This window comes from Hippocampus guttulatus, chromosome 16 (assembly GCF_054856545.1).
Source record: "Hippocampus guttulatus isolate MCC_2025c chromosome 16, RoL_Hgut_1.0, whole genome shotgun sequence".
Classification (NCBI taxonomy): domain Eukaryota; kingdom Metazoa; phylum Chordata; class Actinopteri; order Syngnathiformes; family Syngnathidae; genus Hippocampus; species Hippocampus guttulatus.
The window spans coordinates 1205597-1232557 of record NC_141276.1 but is presented as its reverse complement, the minus strand read 5'-3'; the positions used below and the strand labels follow the sequence as shown (position 1 = coordinate 1232557).

At 47.1% G+C, this 26961-nt stretch overlaps 1 protein-coding gene and 1 long non-coding RNA gene across 11 annotated transcripts in view; both read left to right on the top strand.

The window, feature by feature from the left end:
- Window positions 1-3713: 3713 nt before the first annotated feature.
- On the top strand, window positions 3714-6173 carry LOC147192310 (uncharacterized). Its single transcript, XR_015103227.1, has 2 exons — window positions 3714-4891; window positions 5961-6173. It is a non-coding gene; the product is annotated as an uncharacterized LOC147192310 (long non-coding RNA).
- Window positions 6174-18077: 11904 nt separating this feature from the next.
- nfixb (nuclear factor I/Xb) overlaps window positions 18078-26961 on the top strand; it is a 95113-nt gene continuing 86229 nt past the window's right edge. For all 10 annotated transcript variants that reach the window (XM_086132196.1, XM_086132184.1, XM_086132195.1 and 7 more), the window contains exons 1-2: window positions 18078-18140; window positions 25014-25097. In XM_086132196.1, the coding sequence (XP_085988322.1) occupies window positions 18138-18140; window positions 25014-25097 (87 nt within the window). In that variant the 5' untranslated portion in view covers window positions 18078-18137. The remainder of the gene's footprint in view (window positions 18141-25013; window positions 25098-26961) is intronic.

The following is a 26961-nucleotide window of genomic DNA, read 5'->3' as shown; positions in this document are numbered from 1 at the left end:
CTGTAGGTGGGTTGCTTTTTTTCTAATATCCCTTATCATGTGATGGCTTCCTGTGTTGGAGTCGTTGAGGGTGGGGAAACAACTGTCAGTCACAGCCTGAAGCGGACATTGATTGGCTGTCATAATGTTTGGGTTTGTTCAGCATAAGCTGATAGGCTCCCATTGGAGTTGGGCGGGCTAAGTCAGCAGGTGAGAAAATGAGAGGTGAAAATGCAGGAGCTTGTGAGCGTTCTCGATCCAATGAATGGAACATTTACATTCCAAAAACGCCCTGACGGCACTATTGATAAAGGTAGAGTCTTGTGCCTAATTTGTAAAGAGTTTGCTTACCACCGAAGCAGCTCAAGTTTATCCTACCACATCAATGCAAAGCACCCAGTCGCGAGTGCAGCAACAGCTAACGTTAGCACCCAAAGCTTTAGTAAGCGAGCCATAGCTAGCAAGCTCTTTGCCAAAGTAAACTCGAGGCATCAAGTTTGGTTTTTGGTTTCGCCACGATCGAGACAATTTAGATTACCATGGAAATGAAACAACTCTCTGCTTATGATACTGGATCCTCCTGCATGACAATTTTAGCTTTTGAATGATCCAGTGGTTTCGGGAATTGAACAGAATGTAATGAAAGAATCGATATTTGCCCAACGAGAGAGACTAGTAAACAGTGATTATGGAGCTAATAGTTTCCCCTTTGTCCCTGGGAACCCACAGACCCATGCAGCCCAGCCCAGGGTCCTAATGAGATGATGAATGAGAGCACCCGGAGTGACGGAGGCTCGAGATCCGCCGGTGACCGCTAATTCAAGGGGAAATTCATCAAAGTGGGCCTGTCCTCACCTGCCCCCATCAGAAAACAATGCCGGGGTGCCGTGAAGATGAATGAAGGTAATTATCTTCTCTACCTGGTCCGAACAATCCTCTTCTTCTCCCCGGCTTCCTGGGCATCCAGTCTCGATTGCACCGTCTGCACAAAATGCAGACTTAAAAAAAAAAAAAAAATCTTCTTTAAACTACTACCTCTGATGAATTATCCCCAATTGCTCAACTCTTTCAATACAATTGTTTTTGTTATGCATTTGAGGGAAAATGCTGTACAAATACCCTAACACATCTGTTCCAGTGTGGTGTTGTATTTCAGGATTGTTATTATTATTATTATATTCGTGACACACTCCTAATAGTTTTTTAAATAATAATTATAGTTTTAAAAAAATAATAATTTAATAGGTAGCTAGCAAGCTATATATATATGTATACAGTGTATATATATATATATAGCTTGCTAGCTAGCTATTAAATAATTGACAGAGTGAATGTTGGTTAATCACATGAAGGTTATTATTGTGTGTAGCACTCCATTGCATTATATTAGTTTTTTATTTATTTTATTTTTTCTAGTGGTACTTTTTTATGGCATTGACAAAGCACCTGTTTTCGATCTCAATGTGTGAAGACTGAAGCATAATATTCTACCATAAAATGCAGTGTACATTGTTATTCCGCCCTTTATTTGTCCTCTAACGACTCATATTTCTTTCGAGTATTCCATTGATCTGAATTAAAAAATGTTCAATCCTCTTCAGGATGTTAAGATTTCACATTACAAACATTTATTATTGTTACTATTATTATGACTTTTATTATTATTACTCAAAAGTTTCTTCTTTCAGTTAAAAAAAATCTTATTGACATGAATGTTTTTGTTTTGTTTTTTACTTCTGTGAAAATCATGCATAACAAACTCAGACAAACAGCTTCGCGACCCTCGATTTAGACAACTTTCATGTGAATCGCTTTTTTAGAGTTGTGAGCCCATTTTCCCAACATCATGATGTGCACCAAGGAAGCAATCTTAATAGTTGGTCTTTTGTCCACCAGGGGGCTATCATCAACCATCCCAAGCCGTCGACGTTGGTAATTGTCAGCTGACAGTATGACAAGTAAACAAACCGTAGAGGTTTGATCTCAATGCTTATGATTAGAGTAGATTTAAATCTTGTGGTACTTATTCCTCTCTTTTCTTACTTGACTTATTGCTCCCTCTTTCATCATTCAGTCGTTTATTTTATCCTAGGACTACCAATCGTGTTTTTCAAGTGATTCTTGCTTGACTGAAGTGGTTTGCCCAGAGGGAGCAAAGCCAGCAGACGAGAGTGAAGCAAAGGGGCTGTCAAACACTTGACATAGTCAAGGCACCTGTTGCAACGCTGCAATTTTCTCTTCATCATTAAAGTTATTTTTATTTTTTTTTTTCTCCATAAATTAACCCCATGAAACGACCCTCAATACAGACTTTTGATTGAGACGACAAGCAAGATGATATTTAACATTTATCATCAGGTGTGTTCAACTGGTTAAGCACGTCGGCCTCACAGTGCAGAGGTCAGGGGTTCAAATTGGGGCTCCGGCCTTCCTCTGTGGAGTTTGCGTGTTCTCCCCTCGGGTGTGTCGTCCCTGGGTCTGATTGTGAGCGTGGACGGTTGTTCGTCTATGTGTGCCCTGCGATTGGCTGGCAAGCGGTTCGGGGGGTATCCCGCGTACTGTCCGAAGACAGCTGGGATAGGCTTCAGCATGCCCGCTACCCTTCTGAGGAGAAGCGGATCAGAAAACGGATGGGTGGATGGATATATTCACTGGCTTGTCGTCTTGTCATACAAGGAGCTTCCTGTGGGCTCTTCATGGTGTTTTTGTTGTATCAAATGACTTTCCTGACCACCAGGTGCTGAGTCACCGTATGTTTGCATCACACAGATAAAGACATCGCACAACCCTCTGTATGGAGACTTTACGTCGGTGGGGTGGGGTGGGGGTCTGTTGACTACAACGGGGGGAAATTAAGAGTTAAGGGGTGCATGTGGCACCAGCCTGGTGCGGAAATCCTTCCGTTCCTCCCTTCGCCATGCCACCGCCATCTGTCATCTGCGTGAACATCTGCACACCCAAGGTGCCCTTGTCACCCGATGTTAAAGCAGTATGTTTGCTTTTTCTATTAAGGGAAACCTGGAGTGATTCACCAGAACAAAACCAATTAGACGGATGGCGTCGTGGTGAATCACTTGGATTGCAGAGCCGTATTAGATACATGGTTGCATCCTGCGGCAATGTTGTCACCGTGTCATCCGAGAGCCGAATTATCATTTGCCCCGAGTTGGTCGTGTCTCGGCTTGGTAGCTTCTTTCCACTTGTTCCTGCTTTCATTGCGAAGCCTTCTGCCCAAAAAAAGGGCTCTTCACTCAATCCTGTTTTTCCAATACGCACCGTTTGCATATGAGTTTGGAGTTGACGTTTTAGCATATTTGACATATTTCGCAAATTCGGCGTGATACTACTGAATTGCGGCAGTGCTTAGTATGCCTACCTCAAAGTTCTGAAGTTCCGGATTTTGAATGATCAATTCTTTGCCTTGACACTTTTAAGGCAAAGCTGATGAAATGAACTCGAGAGCACAAACAATCTCAAATTGCTTTCTGGACTGACTTAAGCGCATTTCAAAAAGTTGATGAATTTTGAGGCGGCCCTTTCATCCTTCCGTTGACGTAAAAGTTTGGACACCCCTGTGTTACATGATGCTGAGTGTGCCTGTTGACTTATGCATCCACAAGACCATAGGAAACTTAAATACTTTTTGGATGGGGGTGGGGGGGGGGGGTTGTGAAGGGAGTTTATGTTTATGCAGTGTGTCCTTAACAAAAGAAGCTCAGTGCTATTCTTGGCTTAATTTGCATGTCTTTGTAATTTTGTTTCGGATTGGTGTATAGCCCTTATTTCCACTGAATCAGAGTTCCATAATTTCTTCCATTTTCAATCGCAGTTGGTTGCACCCTCATGCTTTTGTCGTACATTCAACCTCCAACAATTGCTAGCTAGTGGACAGTTTTGCTACAAGCTGTCCATGTATATTATTCACCAATGTGGTTCTCAAGACTTGTTCGATATATTCCATCGGGTGCTGAGCTGCTGTACAATGAACATGTTGTTGTAGTAAATTGCGCTCGGGTATAATCGGCAGTATTACACACTGCTGAAATGACCGGTTTGTGTTGTGCCTTTTTTCTGTTCTCGTCAAAGCTTTGCAACATTCTGATCTTTCCCACCGGTGAGTTGTTTTTGTTACTGGCATGAAGCTGGATGCCGCTTTGCCACAGCTGCCGCTCCAATGAAGTGGACCCGACCGACACTTAAGCACAAAAAACACATCCGCGTACATGAAGCTCCCCGCCATCTGCTGGGGCTGAATTCGTAAGGATGCTAGTTGTGTCTACAAGCGGGCGCTGACCACACGCCACCGTTGCCCGGCACAACCCTCTGACACACTGATGGATGTGCACCAAATACGCTGAAACATCGCACGCCAAAACAGAAGAAAAGATTTCAATGCTGCGTCAGCGTGAAAGAAAAATGATAGAGACACTATTTTAGAGTGTTTGGTAGCAAGCCGCCATACACAGAGTGTATACAAAAAAAAAAAAAAAAAAAACAGGGCAAACAAACACCCTGAGAGCATTCAGCACGAGCCAAGAAGTGTCTGGCGCAGCGGACCATCCATTGAAAAGAGCACCTGCATGCTCGAAGAGTCTGAAACTCCAGTCTCAACAACTCTTTACAACCTTTAACCGCGTCCGCTTGTCAGGCTAAAGACAAGTTCCGAGCCTTAGAAAGGACCCCCGCCCCTACCCCAACGCTTGCTATTTGTCGCCGACTTTTTTTGGCTTTTTCTTCCGCTCTGTTCACATATATCTTTGTTCTAATGGGCTCAGCAGAAGTCGGCTCGTCCCAGCACCACCGGGTTTTAAAGGTCCATGCGAGCGAGCGAGCCGGCTCCGGCGCTGCCGCACTTTGAAATGAGGCCTGGCCGCGATTTTTGCGGAGGAAGATGCAGAGAGACCAGCTAACAGTATGTTTTCATTTTTATGCACACTCGGCAACTTAGTTTGGGATTCAATGTGTGTGTGTTTTTTTCTGGAGCGGTTCCGGGACTTGACATTTACTTACTTGCGTTGCGTTCCTTGTTACGCTTTGAGTCCGTTACAGTTGCCTATGAAAATTGGAGATGCCCATAAATTCAGGACCAAATATATCCAATATCCCGCCGTTCTATTGAGTAAATCCTCACTACACAAAGGAAGTGCTTTGCAGTCACTTAGCCTCAAGGACGAAAAGAAGCCTGCCGTGAAGCCGCAATCATTTTGTCGCAAGATGTCATTTCGGTTCACTGAAATTTGAAATGGAAAACAAATTGTACCATCCGACGACGATCTACGACTATAGCATGAAGCGTCTCCTTAATCTAATCCAGATCATGAAATGGAATTCTAAGAGGTGACATGGAATTGAATGGACTTCTCAAGGACAATAACATCTTCCTATTTTCCATGATGCTGAATATTTTTTTTCTCTAGACGTTGAAGTCGGTTGACTTGTTTCACATAAGAAAAATTATTTACTGAAAGTCAATATGAATTGCTTAAAATGGGTGTATTTTCTCGTTTGACACGATGTAATATTATGTGATCACATATCATATTTCTGTATCTTTTTTTCACCACATTCAAAATTTACACTTGAGAAATGAAGAGGTGCTGAATTTACTCAGTTTGATTTTGTATTGTACATTAATGTATTTGCACACAATAGTATCATCTGGATTCAGATCCATTTTTGAAATAGATGTAGTCTACTTAATAAGTGTGACTGGATCCAGATGATTTTATTTTGTGCAAACAACAAAATAAAACTGAATCAATTCAATACATTTTTTTTCGTGTATGGATACTTATGGCAGCGTGATCATCACAATTATTTTGAAGAGTTGACATTGAACTGGTAGGCGACAATGCGATAATAAATTGGACTAGGCCAATCAAATCAGATTCAAAATATATTTTGCGGTCATTCGGTAGTTGTAAAGGAACTATGGTGTCCTATGCTAATATTGATTTCAGCGTGTGTGTGTGTGTGTTCAGCTAGGTTACTGTGGAAAACTAGGCTCATACGGCTATAAAGAGCAGGAAGGGATGATGAGGCCTGAGCTGATCTTCTTGGCAGCCCCTTCAAAGTCTCGTTCTGGAACTCCTTGACCCCTTTCCCCCTTGGACTTGGACTTTTTTTGGCCACTTCGTCAATCCATCTGCCACCACAGTTAATCACCAATGTCCTATAAAGATGTCATACCTACAGTTAAGATCCTTCTTTCTTTTTTTGGACACTTTTTTTTTCTGGGACTTAAAGGGTGCGTGATCGGGTCACACTGGTCTGATTGGTGGAAAGTGGAAAATAAGAGCGGGATGAATTGGGATCATTCAAAGATTGCCTGTAAGCAAGCGGAGAGGGAGGTAAAACTGAAAGCAGATGGCTGAGCTGGCACCTGTTTTACTTTCAAATCTGTTTGGAGCCATTTTCCACGTCTTTAGAAAAGGGGAGGGGGGGGGGGGGACTATAGTTCATATGATGCCAAAATAAGACACTCCCAGGTTTGAACCTTTTGTGACGATGCCTTCCTTGAGCTTTTCAGACATAATGGGATGCGCCCCTCTGAAGAGGAGAGGATACAAAAACAACCGATTTTAAATGCGTCCACTTTGTCCCACCAGGGTGGCGTAAGCAAACAGAGGGGGCCTTCACCACCCAAAAGAGCCTCATTTCAAGTGTTAATCTGTGGGGGGCACATGCTCCACAACAGCCCCCAGAACCAAGGTATCATGCATACGTTCACACACGGCAGTCAAACCGGGCCGGGTTAAAGATGGCCTTTATTTGGCAAGCGAAGGCGTCTCTTCCAGGTAACTGCTTCCATACAGGCAGCTGGAATGCGAGAAACGTTTCAAGACCGCTGCACTCGCAGTCTTTCATATTACAGTCGAACCTCGTTTCGTCGTACTCTACCCCAGTTGACGTTTTCACCGCTATCACGTTCACACTTCCAAGTCCCGATTTGCCGTCATTCAGTTTCCATTTGCCCGTTGTGCTTCCAACCAACGCCTTGAGAACGTAAACTTCATTATAACAACCAGATTTTCCCCCAAAAATGAAGAAAAGGCATTTGTGACGACGAACCGGGGGAAGCTAATTGCCGCCGCGACCTTGCTTATCGACAAAATGGACAGCGCGAGATTCCCCCCGTTGCTTAGCAACACGATTGATCGACGCGTACGTGGTTGCACTTCCCGTGGCGCGGCGCACGCGATCCGAAAACACGTCCGGTAAACGGAAGCAAATGTCGCTGCCTGTGCTGGCTGAAATGGTGTCTCACTTCGGAAAGGGAGTCTCCCGGACGTCGGCGGCACTGGCGGTTGCCCCACGGAATGTTTTCAGAGGTGAAGTAGGAACACTACGGTTTTTTTCTTCTTGTCTTATAAAATCATTTTTATTCATATACACGTATTTGTAATTGATGTGGTTATACCGTATTCCATGTTTTTACATCTATAAATATTCATACTGTATTATGCATCGGAGTTGGCGGCCATTTTGTTGGAAATGGTTCCATTTTTTGTGGCGCTGGTCCTCACGAGGGCGACTTTGGATGAAAGAGTTTTGCATTCTTGACATCATTTGTTTTGGGTGGTTTCGTTCGTCTTGATCGATTTTTAGATTTAAGATGTGTTGCCCAACCTTAACTTTGTTTGAAACCCTACGAGGACCCGTGTCTTTCCATAACCGTATTCCGGTTAATTTTGTGAGATTATGAACGTGTAGTCGAAGTGTGCTTTAATTATCATTGATTGATTATTCATTACATGTAAACTAATCATACAGCCACAATGGCTCCATGTCTGTGTAATTAATTTCATGAAGCTCTCATGAATCATCAGAGGTCATTCATTAGTTATCCATCTGTTAAGGCTGTGTTTTGTTTTCCCACGACAAGATTAAATTGTATTTAAAAAAAAAATTAAAAAAAAAAAAAGAGGGGCGCGTGACTGCGTGAGTGTTCCAAAAGGCACCAGCAGAGTGTAGCAGTGCACCCACATGTCTGGCCTTTGCTCCTTGCAGCAAGACTGCACACGCTCAAACCAAAAGCCAACACAAAGGTTGCAGCAAGTCGGATTGAACACTTTTGTTGTCCGCGACGCATTTGGCCCCCGCAGTAAACACAAGTTGTCCCCTGATTTGCATGCCAGCCAACTTGGCGATATGGCCTCCAATATTTGGAATTGAAACAATTACAAATAAACATGCATGACTCCCTTTCCCAGCTAATGGATTCGACGAATTCAATCAATAAAAAGAAAAGGATTCAGGTTTTCTTCCCCAAAGTTATTTTTCGTGGCCTGCTTTGCTAATTGCGGTGACCACGTTTGTCGCATGTGTTGTCTTTCAGTTATTTGTTGAGCCCTGGAGAAAATCAGTGTGCACTTAAATCATGTCACACCAAGTATTTCCTCATTTGCTAACATCTGTCTCTTTTTTTTGTTGTTTTGTTTTTTTTGTGTGTGTGTTTTTGGGAATGATTGGTCATGATCCGAAAATAGAATTTTGAGCAGACAGGTTATCCAAACAGAGAGAATCTAACGTGTGTTGATGTCTGACTGTGCCCTGTGCAGGAGTTGGGATTCTTGCTATTGGTGGTGATGCCCAGAAGTTGTTGCCATGCAACTCTATCTGGCACACACGCACACACACACACACACACACACACACACACACACATACATGCAGGAGAGCCAACAATGGTCTGCTTTATGAGGTGCCCGCCGATGCCATGGTAACCTCGTTCTGGGCAAGACAGACCGAACTGTGTGCCAAAAAAATGCCATGGTGCCTTATTTTCCCTTTCTCCAGCCACGTTGCCCGGAAACCTTTTGAAAGTTAATAAGTGAAACCAGCGGGCAGACAAATTACGGCGGGTGTGGGTGAGGAAGAGCAGAGAAGAAGGAAAACTTTGCACCTTGGAACTAAATGAACTGTTGAGTGGAAACACGAAGCTGCGTGATTAGAAATTTGAACGTAATTGAACGCTGCAAACCTTTGCATCTTTATTACGAGCAAACTTTTCAAATACTATCACAGGTTAAATGCAGCTGTGGTAAATTGACACAATTTGGACTTGCGCATCTGCAGGGCTGGGGGGGGGGGGGGCGGCATGATGGGGTACAAAATTGCTCCATGGAAAGAGGATACTTTTAGATGAAATTGCTCCGGTTGCAAATGAACTGGCCGGTCCGTATCTGTGAGCTAATGTATGGCTGTGCCTTGGTGTGAGTAAGTGAGCGGGTCCGTGGGGGGGGGGGGGCAGTGAGTGGGGTTGCATCCATCCATTTCCATATTACCGCCGGTCATCTGGGCACGGCGCCAATCCCGGCGCTTTTCGACCCCGCTGAGGCCGAGCAAGATTAAAAACGGCACTGAATCATGGCTGCAAGCTCGAGACTGATGGGGAAGTGTGAAGGAAAAGGCGCAGAAATGGGGTGGGTCGCGCAATAGGTCATCGAGCGCTTTTAAAAAGGGGACTCCGTGCCAAAAGTGGCACATTGAGCTGGCTATCGGGCCGTAACCGTCCTTTTTAATTGCCGCCCGTCACACATTTCATCGCCTCTCGTCAACCGCCGCCGATGTACAACACGGAGGCCGGCGCGACGTGTACTCTGCACTTGGGAATACATCCGACGATAACGGCCCTCTCCTCACAAGCTGTCTGTTAATGACGACAAACATAAACATACAGCGGTGCGTCGGGAGAGGCGCAAGGGTGAAGTCGGGCAGTGAGGCCCGCGCGCCGACGAGCGCGATCAAATGCATTCGATAAAATCTGCCAAACCGATCGGATTGCGCACACAAAAACAAACAAAGGAGCCGGCCAATTCGGCGCTCGGACATTTCTGCTTTATTTCCTATAACAGGCTTGACTAAATCAATTCCACAATAATGGAGGCCATGTGTGCCCCCGCCAACTGTTTACAACCGCTGGAGAAAATGACTTTTTGTTTGTTTGTATTATTTTATGAGCAACAGATTTCCCTACACTTTGGATGCATAGACGCAAGAGGAGAAGAGAGCCAACTGGAGGCTGAAGGGCTGATTTGGTCAAATTTGGCTGTCAATGGCATTTGACATCTTAAGAGTGGGAGCATTCAAACAAACAAAGCAGCCATGTTAAATCAATGAATTCTTGAACTCAACCCAAACTGTCAAAACTTTCTGGTCTCTTTTAAATGTGCAAATCATCTGCTGCTTACTTCTATTTATGAAGTATTTATTCTAATATCTATCTAATGGGTGGCACAGTGGTTGACTGGTTAGCACGTCCGCCGCAGAGGTGCAGATTCGATTCCGGCCCCGGGCTTCCTGTGCGGAGTGTAGAAAAGTTTTCCCCGTCACTGCGTGGGTTTTCTCCGGGTACTCCGGTTTCCCTCCCAGGTTCCAAAAAACGTGCGTGGCAGGTTAATGGAACACGTTAAATTGTCCTTAGGTGCGAGTGTGAGCACAAACGGTTGTTTGTCGATGTGTGCCTGGCGATTGGCTGGCGCCCAATTCAGGGTGTCTCCTGCTGGGATGGGCGCCAGCACACCCGTGACCCTCGTGAGGATAAGCGCATCAGATAATGGAAGGAATTTTATGGGTATTACAAACTTCCCATTTTTTGGATAGCCACGTCATTTCTCAGCAGAATTCCCCTGGCTTCAAAAAGGAATTATACACAATTTCATAGGTGGCTCCAAAAGTTTTTTCCCCCCCCTCCATGACTTACAGAAGGGGTTTCCAAGAAAAAAGCTTTTGGGTCAGTTGGCTGGCACGTAAGTTTGGCTCTTGCCTTCTGGAGCATTTCCAGTGTGTCAGCGTCGGACGTGGCAAATCGACAACTCGCGCAATTGTGTCAAAACAATTTGCAAAGGATGTCGCAGGTACCAGGCGGGCTGCGGCACGCATCCGCGCGCCGGGACCTCAGAATGGCGTCTCGGCAAGCGTGCCCATGGCAGAGAAAGCGAGAGGCACAGCTGCTTGGAGAGGGCTCTGTGGCATTTCTGTGTCTGTAACCCCTCTCCCGCCAAACACTCACACACACGCCACAGCACACTTACAGTTTATGCTCGTGCATACACGCACACTCTAGCGCTCAAGCCGTCGCCGCGTCCGACGAACACGTAGCTCCTAAAACGGTGTCCCCCCCCCCGTTGACTTTGTTGACATTTGCGTCTATTTATCAGCGGCCCAAAGAAGAGGATTGTGGCAGCGCGGGATGGCGTGGGAAAGGTGGCAGCTGTGTTATGACTTCTCTGCCAGGTCATGGCGCATGGTAGGACGGATGCCTCCTGTCTCTCCTTTACTCTGTCATGACCGATCAGCGCGTTTGTCTTGCCTTCCTCTTTCTCTCTTTTGACCTGAACTGCGCCCCGTGTCTTTTTTTCGACTCGCTCGCTGGAAAATATGTCCGAACGTTTCATTTGAATGCTTTTGCACCCCGTGCGCACGGAAAAAGGGCGATGGGAGATGAAATGAGAAACGCGGTTAGCGATTTCCAAAACTAACGCGTACGACACGCTGAGCCAAAGATGGTGGTTTCGTTTTTGTTTACCGTGAGACACTTTCCATCATGTTAACTTTCTCCTCAAATCTGCTCACGAGATACTTTGGAGAGAAGACATGAATGATTGACGACATCAAACATATCTAGGTCTGATCCCCAAGGATGTGAGATTTTAATTTAAACCCACAGGAGGAAATGGATTTTATGCAGGCCAAGAGACCTAATTCCGTGTTTGGTCCACATTTTCGAACCAGGAACCTTACCTGTTGTGCCAGATTCAGCCCCGCCCTGATCTTGTGTTTACCTTTTGCATATGGTACACCGTTGATTGCGCAGTCACTGTCCCGTCCGTCTCTGCGTCGGACCTTCCGGTCAATTATCCCAGATTCTGCGGTACATTGATAACATCGGTCATGCCCATCTCTTGATATATAATTTTTATTTATGATCCGCGCAACGTGCAGTGTTGATCACAGAGGTGTCTCGAGGCCTGACACAGTTTGTAAACCCGCGGGTTCCTCTCGGTGCCAGCCTGCTGCGCTCGCCGCTATATAGGGCAGAAGTAGACCCCTCCGCTTGGATGGGTGGGAATGTGCGTGTGGGGTGGGAGGGGGGGGGTGGCAGAGATGAGGGCTGAAGGGGTGGGGGTGGGGGGGTCATGGAGGGTTGGCAGCCAAAATTGGGGCCCCATGCGGGGAAGCAGGAGATGGCGAGCGGGGAGGAGGAATGGAGGGGTCACAGGGTGCTAGGGAGGCACAGAGAGGGGCACGGGCTGGGCATGGGCAGCCTGGCAAAAAAAGAGCAGCCCTCCATCTGTGCCGCTCAATGCCTCAGCTCCGTGATGTACGCAATGTGCACGGCGCGCGCGCCAAGCCACGGTGTAGAGCAGGGCTGTCCAAACGTTTGTCGTTGGAGGGGCCCCGCGTTCAGAAAAATGGAAGGATGACAGGCCTACTTTTGGAAACGTGCTCAAGTCAGTCAAGAAAGCAATTCTAGATTGTTTTTTTTGATTTTTTTTTTTGTTTTAGTTTTGCAAATTCTTTCTATCCCAAGTCGAGTGGGATGATGAAGAAGGGGCTGCTAGACAAGTGAGCAAGAGGAAGGCCTGAAAGAAGTTTGATAGATGATCTCGAGATGTCACGTGTTCTTATCGATCGGAATGTTGAAGGATTCCAATTTTCCCCGTTCTGTCTGTTGGCAATACACTGCCTACCGAATATTATCAGCAGCCACAAGAATTCATTTTACCACCACTTAGCCAATTCTCAAATTGATGATGTCATTACAGTTGTCATTTATCATGGTTAGTGATAGTTAATGGAAGAAAAAAAATGGTGATCAAATCTTATCTCAGGCAAGCTGCAATTTTCAGCACACGTTTCTGCCAGATCTGATCGAAATTGCAACATTTGGTAGCCATTAAATGAAATCCCATAGAACATGTTGAGGCACACGCACTGTATATCTATGACAAATCTTATCAGATGTGCTTGTCATTTGTCACGCTTATGCGGGATCTTATTACATGACACAAGAAACGCTGGATCTTAAGAAAACGAAGCTCCTTTTAGCTACGAAGAAGGTCCTGCATTAAGGTGGATCACTCACTGATTTGAAAAGTGGCAAATGAGGTCTGCGCTGGTCTTTGTTTTTGTTTGTTTTCGGGTGCAAGGTTGGTCAGTTTCTATTGCTTTGGAACCTGTCATCCATCTCCCCTTAAAAAATATTGAACCTTGCTGCAGTCCTTCCGAAAGAAGGTTTTTTTTTTTTTTTTAAAGCTCTAATGATCAGATGCCTCCCTCCGTTTCTGTCTCACTCTCTTTCATCTCTCGAGCTGTCTCTCTCTCAACCCCCAGACAGACCCTCCCATCGGAGGCCGTTTCCCTCCCGTCTGGCTCGTCCCTTTCCTTTCACCCAGCTGACCCCACCGCATCCTCAGAGAGTCTGTCTGTCTGTCCGGTTCTCCTTCATCCAGATCGAGGGTACCCCCACCACTTTTGGTCCTGGTCATCCCTATTTCATGGTACCGGTGTCCGGTTATCTCTTCTGCTCTCGCGACTCCATCTTTGTTTGCACCAACGCAGATCATTTGCTTTTATTCCCCCTTGACTCTCCTCTTTTCGTGCGCTGCAACCGCACAGATGTCTGGCTTGGCCTGCAACACCTGCCTCGCCATGTGTTACTACCAAGTGTTGCCTTCGACTGCAGTGCCCAGTTTGTGTGTGTGTGTGTGTGTGTTTTGGGGTTGGGGGAGTAGAAGCCACAGAGTGGATTAGCCATGAATATTCATGATCTTTTGGCTATACCACCAAAACGAAAGTGATAACACAGAGAAGACTCCACCCATGGAAAATAAAAATAAGAGAGCGCAAAGTGTAGCTGACACGGAGACTGAAAGGAAAGCGATGAGACACAAGGAAGTAGCGGCAGGAGAATACGGAAGAGCAGCGATTCTCCCGAACCGATGGGGGGGGTGGGTGGGGGGGGCATCCTTTCGCCACAGGGTAGCGCGGCCTCTCGGGTCGAACATTAAAAAAAAAGGCCATGTCAGCATGTGGTACATGAAGGATGATGTCAAGTTGAGAGGGACATAGCAATTTCATTTCTTGAGTCGGGGCAATGCTTTCCAATGGCAAAGACAAATACCGTACATTCAAATGAAGAAAAGCACCGTCTGTCCATTTGTGAGTTACCGAGCTCCTTTCTGGTTCGTGCGGGATGACATATGAGTCTAGCATTGGAATACTAAGGCCGGGGGAAATGTTTTCATTGTCAGATTGTGCAAGGCTCGACTTCAACAGAAAAAAAAAAAGCATCACCAGAGCAGAAGAGTTGACAAAAATGAGTGATTTCCTGAGAATTTTACTTCAGCTCACAGTCGGGTTAAAATGTAATATAATGGACTGACATTGTCATGGTCGAGCTGTCTGAAAAGTGCAAATTACTGCAGTTGCTTTGCTTTTCAATTGTTTTAGCCAGCACTGAGAAAAATGTGTTGAAATTTGGATTAATAACCTCCACTGGCAGAGCTGGGGGGGGGGGGCTTGTGGGCATTGCCCCTTCTCCCCCCTGAAATATGCTCGGACCCCCCCCAGGTGCCAGGCCAGATCATTGACTTTTGGGTATTTGTTCGGTAATATTTTATTTTCCGCCTTACCGCCCCCGTTCGGATGCCGATTGTTGATAACGTGTTTCCAAGTTTGTGTTTTGTGTACCCGCTGAGATGGGCCCCGGCCACCCCGGTGGCTGCCCAAGGATGCAAGTCTAGCTCCATGAGACGAAACTCCACTGGTGCTTTTTAGCAGCAGTAAGAACCTTTGTGGGGGATGCTCATGTCGTCACGATGAGAAAATACATCCGTCGATCAAAGCTGGGAGAAGACCGGAAATGAAAAAGTGTTTGACGCTCAAGTGGAAAGGGGCATGAGGCATAGGGAAAAGCGAGGGCCATTTCGGCAGAAAAAAAGCGGCAAAGAGACGATAGCACGTCGACCGACCGTTGGGGTGAGGGGCGGCACGTCCAAGTGGACCGAGACCCTTGTGGCTGTTATTCTCTCCTTCATGTCGTGCCAAAAAGGGAGCTTATACCAGCTCTGCTTTCTCCTATGGTGTTGGTGGTGGTGGTGGTGGGGGGGGGGGGGGGGGGGGTGGAGGATATTGGGAGGGTTAGTGGACTCATGCGTTCTTAAGTCCTCCCGTTTCCTTCCCCCACAGATGACATTTTCTGGTGGTATGGACCGGGCCTAAAACCAGAGCAAAGCATAACGCTTCATTTCATAAGGCAGACAGCCACTTGCAAGAAAAATGATGGGAACTATCTGGAATGAGTCATATTTCTGCATAAAATGAGATGTCATCTTCATCTAGCTCAGACAGTGTTTTTAGCAAAAATATCAGATGGTGTTTTTGTTGTTGTTTGTTTTTTGTTTGAGTTGATATCGTAACAGTAAATGGGAAACGGAGTGAAGTGCAGTGTTTGGAAAAGTAGTGCTCATGCAATTTCCTTTCTTTCCTTCTTTCATTTATCACTGTACAGTATTTTAAAACATTTTCTGAGTGCCCCCCCCCCCCCCCCCCCCAACCATCACGGCTGCCGCTCCACCTTCAACGCGGGCCGAATGCGAGCATTTCCCTCTCAAAAAAGAAACCAGAGAAAAAGACGCGGCTGCGGCGGGTTCGGGTGGGCCGGCCAAGGTCGACGTTCCGAAAGCGGATCTTTTGTCTCGGAAAGTTGACGTTCAAAGCCCAAGCCGAGACCACACAAAACGGGCCTGCCGCGTGCACGCGCATTCACGTTCCCGCGTCACAGGGCCTGCGCGTGAGGGAAGGAAGGAAGGAAGGAAGGAAGGTCAATTGCAACCTATCGATTGCTTGGACTTGTTAATGCAGCGGGCCATTCGGCAGGTTGTTGTCGGGCCGTTACGTAACGGCGCCAAACGACCGTCCTTTTGACACAACGAATTTTTGACCCGTTTCGCGTGGAAGAGCATCTGAAATCCGTTAAGAGGCATTTCGCTGCTAAGAAGATTATGCCAGCGCCATATTCTGCTTTTGGGCCGTATGTTCATGAGAGCGAGCTGAAGAGCGTTTTCGCGTTAAGCGTCAAATTGAGTCCGAAATCAAGCCAATTAAGTCCTTTCGCTCTTGATTAAGATTATAATCTGGTGCAACCCCAATATTTTATTTGTCCTATTTCGTTCATTTTAGCGAGAACATCATTTAGCAGACGTGCTGCGGCAATAATCTGGTTCGCATGCGTGTGCGCTGGCCACGCCGTCGCTTACGTTAATATTGAGAGCCGAATTATTTTTTAATAGAGATTTAAAAAAAAAACACGACTACAACCCGTTTATTTAAATTCTTAAGCAGATTTATTCAAAAGGGATTTGTACAACGGGGCGTAGATGGACACGTTGACTGTATTCCTACTTCATCGCGTTATTTAACAAAATATTAAAATGTTTGCTTGTAATTTGCTTTGATTTTCGTTGGGCCGTTTCAAATCATTTTGATCAGACTTCACAACGGAGCAGGAGCCAAAGCAGCTCGTGTCTTAAATTCAATACGATTAGCTTTGAGGAAAAATATACGTTGATGGAAAAGTTCCTTCTTTAAAGAAATAATTATAGAGAAAAGAAACACATTCCAGAATGGGCAAATAGTCCAAATGGCTCTCGCCTCACTCAGAAAGCGACACTGGCCAAAACATTTTATTTGTTGACAAAACAACAGCAAGGAGAACTACATTCGATCAAATAAAACAAACGATGTTTGTTTTATTTTACACCCAAGAACCTCGGAGACGTGAAGCTCAAAAAAGTGACGTGTCGTTCTTTGCAGACTTCATCGAGCCACACAATCAAAAATATTCCCGAAAATATCGGAATCGTCGCCAATTAAAAACAGCCTCACGTTTTCCATCCAATCTCCGCACCTTTGCACCTCCGTTTGTTGCCTTTGACGGGGCCCCCAAAACGTTCTGGAATTGTTGCCATCAATCCACGACGACAACGTGCGTCTCAATTCAGGAAATTGGTCACCCAGGCTTACGCGTCACCGAGTACGGACCCGGCTAGAGTTTGGATTGTAAAGTGTGAATTTCAGGTACGCGTGGAAAACATCATCCAAACAAGTCCCCCCCCCCCCCTCGGAGCTTTTATCGCGTCCTTGCCGATCACATGGCATGCCCCCGTGCCTCCTTAGGATTTGCTTATTTTAAATCAGCGACGTGACTTGAAGAGCTCCCGATACTCTTGGATCGCATTTCGTGGCCCCCACCCCCGGTCCAAAATAAAGTGTTTTCCGCGAGCGGCACCGCGGCTAGCCGAACCGATCCCCGCTCCCCTCCCGAGTGCGCGCGTCGGCCCCGAGCTGCGCCGGAGCCGGTGCGGGCTCGCTAATCCACCCCCCCCCCCTCCTGCGTCCGCGCTTTCCTCTGAGCCGCTATTTAATTCCTCTAAACCCCCAGCTGCCGCCCTGCTTCCTCACTGAGCGCGACAGACTGCGCGCCGCTGCGGTTATTAATAATTCAGCCGCCCTCCGCTCCGCGGCCGCGGGAGGAGACCGCGCGTCCTCGCCCGCCTGCTCCGGCTTCTGCGTGCGCTCAGCGACCGCGCGGTTCTTCTTCTTCTTCTTCTTCTTCTTTTTATTTGTTTGTTTTTCAACTCACTTCATCGCTGCCGCCAACGAGGCACGTCGGGCGTGTCGTCGCCTGGGCGACACCCGACCGCAACTTTCGCCGCACGTGGAGCGAAGAAGCCCGCACTGAGAGTGAAAACATGCGGCCGGTTCGAATCGGTGAGCGGGTCGGCTGACCAGACTTGCACGACGCACGCTAGAAGCCGGAGAGAGCGCTGCCTCATAAATCAGGGGTGTGTGGGGGGGGGGGGGGGGGGGGGCGAATTTCGTGGAAATATGACGCACCTTGCATGAAGAAGTCAAGAAGCAGACGACTTGGATTACAGCCTGTCGTTTCAAAATCGACAACAATGTTTATCAGACCGTATTTGCTTCCGGTATTATAAGGCGAAGCTGAACGACAAACCGAGCCATTTCTTTTCCCCCACAAACTTTTTTTTTTTTTTTGCGGGGGGGGGGGGAAGCCGAACTTTTTTTTTTTTTTTTTTGAGTGGAAAATGGGTCCCTGAGAGGGCTTTGGCATCTTTCCCTCCACCACAATGGTACGTGCTGTGTAAACCAATAATTTGCTCATTTGTGCAGTCAGCTTTAAACGTGATTGTCGCAGCGCATGCATTTAATTTGTTTTGTTTTCTAATATGTCTGTGCGTATATCGTGCCAAGGTCCCACCACATCACCTTTATATCACTTCTTAAAAATTGTAGCTAATATGATCTTCAATAACGCCGCTGTGTTGTCAAGAAAATATCCTGTTTGCTTTCTCCGTCGCTCTGAGCTGTCCTGATGAGTGAAGTCTTAATATGCCTCCTCCCTACACTATTAATAGTTACAGATATGATACGCACTTTCATATCATACGGTGTAACCAGACAAGCCGCAAGTTGTGTAAAGGTTGTTGTTCAAGTGCTTGCAAAGTCAAAGTGTGTGTGTGCGTGTGTGTGTGTGTGTGTGTATGATGATGCAAAATGTGTCCGTTCTGTATATTGGTTACTTGTGCAATTCAGTGATTGGTTGATTTATTTACTTTTTCACACACCACAAAGAAAAGTTTGTGAGAACACTCATATTACCAATAGCATCTTAAAATCCTCCATCTATGCCCCCGATTTGACTGAAATTGGCAAACGTAGCCTTCGGATGCCACACCTTGCCACAGACTGTCAGCCGCTGTAACAAAACAAAAGGGGGGAAAAAAAGTGCGCCGTTTACAGATGAGCTGTGATCTACAACTCGCACATCGTTGACCCTCGGATGAGTTCTATTTTCTTCTTTTTCCAACGTTGAACTTGAGCCAGTCGTGAGGGGAACCTCCCACGTACAACCTCGGCGCTTCTCAAGTTCCGGCAAACCATCTTATTTGCGCATGAATATGGCAGATTATTAGTATGAATAATGATTTGTTTACAAGAATCCGAGCTAACGTGGCAGCCGTTCAAAAAAAAGCTCCTCGGTTAAAAAGGATACAGAATTCAGGACAAGCCTCGTGTGGGTTTGTCTTGACTCGCAAGTCTCCTCTCCAGCAAGCCGTTTTATTCTTAAAATAACAGCAAAGTTCGCAGCGAGTAACTTTGCGGTGCGGTGAGGTGTCGAGCTTCTCTGGAGTGACACACTCGCACACGCACCACTCGGATGATTTATAGCCGCCACTATCGTGAGTTGTCCAAATGGGATGTTGAAAAAGTTGCCCGGTCGCCCTCAAAAAGGGTTGTCTCAAAAAATATTCGTTCAAGAGATGATCGCTGAGCATCCAAACAAGACAAACGAGACATCTTTTCCGATCGAACCGGAGGATGGGCCATGGGGGCGTCATGAATACCGCACTTTGCGACACTTTAATACAAACCTTATTTGTATTTCGGTCGGACATTGGTTTTGCCCTTTCGGAAATCATGCCCATCGTCCGTCCCCACTTCAAACTGTGTTTCCGAGAACACGCGTGGCAGGTCAACGCTCCAAATTGTCCCCGAGTGCGAGTGTGGAGGGTTTTTGGTCTACGCGCGCGCGCGGCAATTGGCTGACGACCGGTTCAGGGTGTCCCCGCCTTCCGCTTGAAGACGGCTGGGGTGGGCTCCAGGCGTTTGTTTGTAGGCTTACATGACAGCGTTTGTTCCTGTGTAACCTCAAATTGTATGACTTGAGGGGCATATCTCTGTGCGCATGCGTGTGTGTGTGTGTGTGTGCGTGTGTGTGTGTGTGAGGCCTGCTCGGTGATTAGCGGTTTGTGCAGTGCGATTGCTGTTTTGGCTGTCACTCATTACCGCACAAAATGCGCTGCAAAAATAAACGTTTGAGGCAAAAGATGTAATTTCGAGGGGAAAACCGAGAGGCCTCATTGATTTGTCTTTGAGCGTTGCCGAAACCACATCAGAAGTCAGAAAACGAAGTGAAACGCTAAGTCGGTGTTGCAACGCTGACCTCGAGCTTAAAAGGCAGATGCATCCCGCGACGTATTTCCCAACCCGCGGTCCTTACTGTTACAACACCGTCTTAATGTCGGCTTCTGTACTAAATGTCTGAATCTCATTTCAAAGACCCCCCCCCCCCCCCGTCCCCCATGACATCACTATCACCTAATCGGGGATACACCCTCATTTGAGGGCGCTTGGAATTCATACGAGATACGTGTTTTCCGGTCTTTGTCGAGCCAAGGCGCCCATTTTACATTCGGAAAAGCTCAAACGACTTGCTAGTAGACGTCGTCGGTCTGAAATGTTGGCCCGTTTCAGTGCACGTCAAGATGAGACACTTGTAGGAAGCGGGGATTTCTTCGCATTCGGAACCTTTCCGCCAAAGGGTCGAATGGAAATAGAAATTCCAGGTCGAATATCTCTTGGGTGTACAGAGGTTGGCGATGTTCTATCCTGCTTATCCGGTTCCGGTTCACGGGATGGCAAAAGCTGGCGCCGCATCCCGGACGGGTTGCCAGTCAGTCACGGAGCACGCGAGCGCTTGCATCTTGCACGACGGCCGAATGACAAGTCAGACGAATGAAGGGGGACGCCGCCGGTGACCTTTTGCAAGATAAATGACACGCCCCTTTGATGACACCGAAAGCAGCGCGCAAGGAAGTGGGAGCAGAAGCTTTGACTTGATGCCGCTCAGATGATGAGGAGGTCTGGCGTGAAGGGACGAGTGACAGCCAGGTCAACTCTTTCTTTTTAGCAGCGCCGAGTAGTCTTTGGTCCCGCTCCGATAACCCGTTTGAGGCTCTCTCACCGCCCCCCCCCCCCCCGCTTCAATTACTTTGTCAAGATGTACTGTAACTCTCCCATCAATTGGTTTCACGGGACATCCAGGCGGCACCGCGGCTGCGCGACACGCTCATTTGAATCGACTTCATTTGGGAAGGAGTCGCTATCTACCGCTGTGTCATTTTCATTTGGAAATCAAATCACAGCAACAATGCGCGCATTTTGCCTCTCTTCTTCGGGGCCTTAATGAGGAATTAGGGCCAAGAGCATCATTCACGATACGGAGCTTGCCAGCTATTTATCACCCCAACAAATATTAGCATATTTGCTTTAATCTCCACCACTTTTTTTCTTCCCCCCCCCCCCCCCCCCCAAGCATTCATAACCAGGTTTAGCATTTTCAATCATTTGGCATCAAGCGCGTCGTCTCACCCAACCGAATGCTGAAGCGCGACCGGTGGCAAGGCCCAGAAACATCGTAACAATCCTTTTCCACACGCGCACTCTCTGCCTTAATTACCCCCCTCCCTGGCTGCGCCCCGCCTCGTATTGCTCAGCCCTTCCATGCAGGTGTTAAAATATCACATTTTTCCAGCATTTCTCCCTGAGGTGGCACTGGCTCGGCCTCACACAACACCGATTTCCCTTTTCATTTTTTTTTTTTCTTCGACAAACAACGCCCTCCTCCCATCCTTCCCATACTTTGATGTGCTTGCCACATCTGCGCCGCTTTGTTCGCAGGTGAAGAATGAGGACGCAATTAAGGTGGAATGAAGTGGGACGAGGCGAGGCGCGCGTTACGTCCTCGCGGAAGGCGAGCCTCTGATGCCGGTCGCCTCCAAACGCCGGCAAAGCGATCGGAGGGCTGTTTGCTAATTGTAAGGGCGCCCGCCTCTCGTGATGGCTTCGGGACCGTGGAGGCCCAGGTGCTTTGTGAGCTGCTGTGTGAAGTCTGAGCGACGGCGAAGCTCTGATTCATCCGGCGCCATGAAACCTGGCCAACTTCAGCATCCCTATTAAGAGCTGTCATGCTTTATGAGAGGTGGAGATAACAGGCGGGCAGATGAGGTACTCCGCGGACCCAGATTGATACGCCACACTTGACTGTACTGACTTGACTGCGGTGAAATCCCCCCCCCCCCCCCCCCCCCCATCTATTGCACAGGCATGTAGAGTAGCCTGAACGCCGGTCGACTCGTCGGGCGACCGGTTGGTTCGTCCGCCTCACAGCGCAGGGGTGCAAGGTTCGAGTCCGGCTCCGGGCTTCCTACGTGGAGTTTGCTCGTTCTCCCTGTGTCTGCGCGGGTTTTCACCGGGTGCTCCGGTTTCCTCCCACGTTCCAAAAACATGCGTGGCAGGTTCACGCAACACTCTCAATTAGCTGCGAGAGCGAGTGCGAATGGTTGCGCTTCTGTGTGCGATTGGCTGGCAACCAGTTTCCGCTTTTGCCCAGAGACGCCCGCGATAGGCTCCGGCTCGCCCGTGATCCAAGCGACGTCTTTTCAGGGACATCCGTCGGTGCTTGGCTCGTCGGCCATACATATGAGTCTTCCCTTCTCGGGTACGCTGTCGTTTGATAATCCGCTCCGTGCGGGTCCGTATTTGTCTAAAATGAATATTCCAGCCCGTGCTCAAGCACGGTGCGCTTCCGTGGCTTTGGCGCAACTGGAAAAATTGCGCTTGAGCATGGCACGACTTCTCCTTCGAATGAGGCGGCCAAACTTGACGCGCTGGAACAATAACCGCCACATGACATCGTTGAAGTAACCCGAACAAACTTGATATCCTTGAAATCTACAAAGTCCAAGTGCGCCAGATCATGCGCATGCAGAGGGGTGCCCGTGAATTTCTCTCCCACCGAATCCAACTGTTCCTCCTGCCAGTTTTTAACGAGGACCTCCACTTTGCTCAACTGCAATAACCACAACTCAAAATAGTCCACACGTTCAGGGAAGCGGCAGTCGCGCAGTATTAGATTCCCATGAGTGCGGCGCGACTCCGGATGCGATCCTCGCTGAATTTGCAAAAGGTTCGCTCATTGAATTTGGCGCTAATCCAAATCAGGTGAACGGTGTCGGAATTACAACACCTTTTATATGCGCCTGGATCGCGGGCTCGGTCCCGGGCTGCGGCAATTTGTGCTCCCCGGATGGTCTCAGAAAAACAAACAAACAATATATAGCTTTGCTCAAGTATTGCCGTTTTTCCCCTTTCATGTATGCTGGTGTCTTGAACCTGATTTTGTTGTGCGCAAGTCATTTCTCAGTGTTAAAACTCTTAACAGAAACAGGCACTCGGAATTGCCACTCTGCCTTCTTTTCAGCTACTCTGTGATTATAAACGGAGTAAAATATATCCCTCAGCTGGACCGGCCGCTTTAAAAGCTTAAAAGAAAGCCCGGAGAAGTCGACAAGGGCGCCATTTAGTGGGACGGATGGTTTCAAACGCTTTCCCTCCAGTGTTGCCCCACCAATTGATGATGACAAGAGAGGATGGATGCCGAGGCCGAACGCCACGAGCAATGTTTTCGCAGTGGCTTGGATGATTCCAATTTTTACTCGGCGCGGCTTGCGCTCAAGTCGTTACGAGCGACGCAGTTTGTGCTCCAAACCCACGTTGACCCCTTTTTACCAGACCGACGGAATAAATTCACACAAGGAGATGCCTTTCCTGTGTTGGAGGGAATGGCTGGAGTTATTATAACCTCTCATTCAGCCGGATATGAATAGCCTGTGTCTCTCGCTCTCAAACCGCAGCTCGCTTGGCCAAAGTCTGGGACTTATTATAGTTGTGTGTTTATGTATGTGTCTGTTCATGTATTTGTTCAAGTGCAATCCCATGTCATAGTTTGCATATGCGTGTGCTTCTGCATATGTAAAAGATTAAATGACCTCATGTCTGTTTTGAACCAACCCCCCCCCCCCACCCCACCCCCTCAAAAAAAAAAAGTTTACGTGACAAGCCAGTTCAAGCAGCATAACTTGCTAGCGATGAGATACTGCATACCGACCTGTATTTGTTCCGGTGTTGCGCACGTATTTTTGTGTGTTGAAGGTACGTTGCGGTCAATAAGATTCCTCTCAATCCAATTTAAGGTTCATTTTTTCTTGAATTATTTTTCTTACCTGGCAACTTGTGCATTTACTGAACAGCTTCAATTGAAAAAAAAAAAAAAAAAAAAGGATTCTCAGTCGGACTCCGAGTCTGACACATCTCGCAGAACACCAATTACTAGCTTACACATGTGCAAAAACGTTTAAATGCAGTCGAAGACAATTTCAGCACTGAAAATTAATTTGGGGGGCGAGCGCGGGTGGGTGTGAGGGGAGGGTGGAATGGGGGGGGAAGGACGGATCAACATGTGCATTCATTTATGATTGATCTGCAACATACATGCTTCAAAAACATGATAAAAATAGTGTCCCTTTTTTGTTGTTGTTGTTGTAATACCCGTGCCAAATGCTTCTGTTGGATACTTTATCTAACTGCGTGACTCTGCGACCACCATGAATGTCTTTGAGGGGTCTGAGTGTATTTATAGCTTAGACGTACATGGCCTGTGCACGTGGCTGGTGTGTGCATGAGTGTGCGTGTGCGTGTGTGCGTGTGAATGATTTTTGCTGAATCAGTGAGCAATGCAGGTGAAATGGCCGCAACAGGAAATGCCTTTGTGCTGGAGTATTGTGTACTGCCACCACAGCTAAACATTTTGCTCCCCATTCAAGTTTGCAATGTGTGCTGGGCTTCTGGCCTGCGCAGCACATGGGCTCAGGCTGGCGACACACACCATTCAGCATACAGAGAGACAGAGACAGAGAAAGAGAGATGCCAATATGTTTAATGTCAACCCCATTTTCATGTCATTATTTGAGTGATATGTGATTCGATGTGCTGGGACCTCTTCAGAATGTTTTCCACAGACAACAGCTTAACGCTTGCCGCACAAACAGCTGTTGAATGTTGCAAAAAAAAAAAAACTATGCAAAAATATTCGGCCATCATTAGATCTGCTGATTTAGCTGACGCTACGATGAACCCACAATTGATCAGATTATTTAACCTAAACCGAGCAATGTTATGCAAGCACCTTCATCGTTTCTAAGTGTATGGCAGAATGGCTCCTGTTCAAAAAAAAAAACAACACGAGGGGTGGCCTAATACTTTTGCACATGTGTGCAGAGCTGTCAGTTGATGAAGAAATAACTGTTGTGTTGTTATTTCAGGCAACCGAAAGCTTTCTGTTGAATGAAGAACCCTCCAGAGGCCCTGGGATGCCTGAATGCTTTGTTGTATCGGATTCATACAGGGTATGTATTACTATTATTATTATTATTATTATTGTTGTTGTTATTGTTGTTGTTGTGAGTCATGATTTTTTTATTACTATGGCGGACAGTCGGTGTTCACGCTTTTGGTAATTGCCACAATTAGAACGTCATTCACAGCACTGTAAGTCAGCTGCAACCCATTACACTCATTATTTCCACACGCACGTTCAACAAAAAAAGAGGGGGCCTATGCAACTTCACAACCCCCCCCCCCCCCCCCCCCGCCCCCGAATGAAAATGATGTGTATGAAAATGCAAAAAGAACAGCGAAGACGTAAAAGAGTCGATTTCCACGAACGGGCAAAACGGAGTGAAGGTTTGGGATTGCGATTGCTAATGAGATGGGAGCCGCAAGTTTTTTAGGCCGAGGTCTTTTGTTTTCACTGACTTGGAGACTCACGCCAAGTCTCACAGAGAATATGGTTTGCTACAGAGTATCATGTGTCCCGGCGTACAGAGATGAAGCATGATGGCTGTAATTGAGGTGCACGGCTGCTTGGAACGTTTTTTTTTTTTGGTGGGTGGGATGTAGAGGTTGGGGGGGGGGGGTCGTCAATGTGGCTTTATTGGATTCCAGGGGCAGTGAGTTCAAGAACATCCACCGGGGGGTTTGTGCCTTCACGAGGAGGTCTGCACTGAGCTGAGGGTCTTGGGCCCCTGAAACTGTCTGAGGAAAACTGTGCATTTTCTTTAGAAGTAATAAATCACGATCAAATTGAGCAACAAGTCGCAATTGCCTCAAAATGTTCATCCGGATGCTTCCAAATGCTGATGCCGTTGTAATGCCGATGAAGGAAATCAATTAACGGATGAAAGAATAGCAAACGTCACGATCATCTGCATCTACAGAGCTAGCAAACTTTGTGAGGTCACGCCGCCGTCAAGTCTCACACTTAGCCATTCATCACCAAGCGTCCTCGCGATTTTGGGCTATTATGCAATTATGCCCCCTAGAGGCTATTAGCAGCATAGGGATCACGTCAGCAACAGCTTTTAAATGAATGCTGTGACATCATTGTTTTTATGTCCATTAGCTTACCTTTGACCAGACGGCGGAAAAAAGTTCAGCGTTTGGGAATCGGTCCCGGATGAGTGAATGCTCGTCACCGTGGGTTGAATGCTTCGACGCCTCAGGATTCGCGCGTATGCCGCGTGTGCGTCGGGTCGTTTCGAACTTACGAAGAAGATGGAGCCTCAGAGCTAATATCTTAGCGTTGTCTTAGCAGGTCCTGGCCTGGCTCACGATGCAAAGAAAAGTTCCAAGCCAAACAATCATCGTGATTTGTTGTCGAAACTTTGCATCTCGCATTTCTATGTTCGTTTGAAAGACATAAAGAATACCGTTTGATATGAAATAAGCAGCGAAAACGTATTGGAAGCGAGGCTATACGTTTTGAAATTTTTTAATTGACACCAAGCGGAAGCAACGCCATAACAACTCGCTCACATCGAATCAGATCCACCTCAAGCACTGTTTCAAAGGTGTAAACACTCGAGCGCCGTCCAATATAAGCATAGAAATAGAATGTAAAGAAATAAACGGATGTGCTGAAGCACCGGTTTCAAGTATGAGAGCGAGAGCCAATTGCTATGGTGGAAAAAGAAAGAACCGGCGCTCACCTGGGCACTGGCCCGGAACTAGCGCTACCACGAGCTCCATTTTGTGTTGGTGGAAGCACATGCAGTCAAGGAGGATGGTGAAGCAGCCACGAGTCCTGCCTCAACTCTCACCTCTTCTCGTGCACTGAACATAGCAGCGTCCTTTAGTTGATGTGCTGGTTTTCTGACGCACCTCGTGCATTTAGTGAGAAAACGTTCCGGCTTGCAGATACAATTGGCTTCA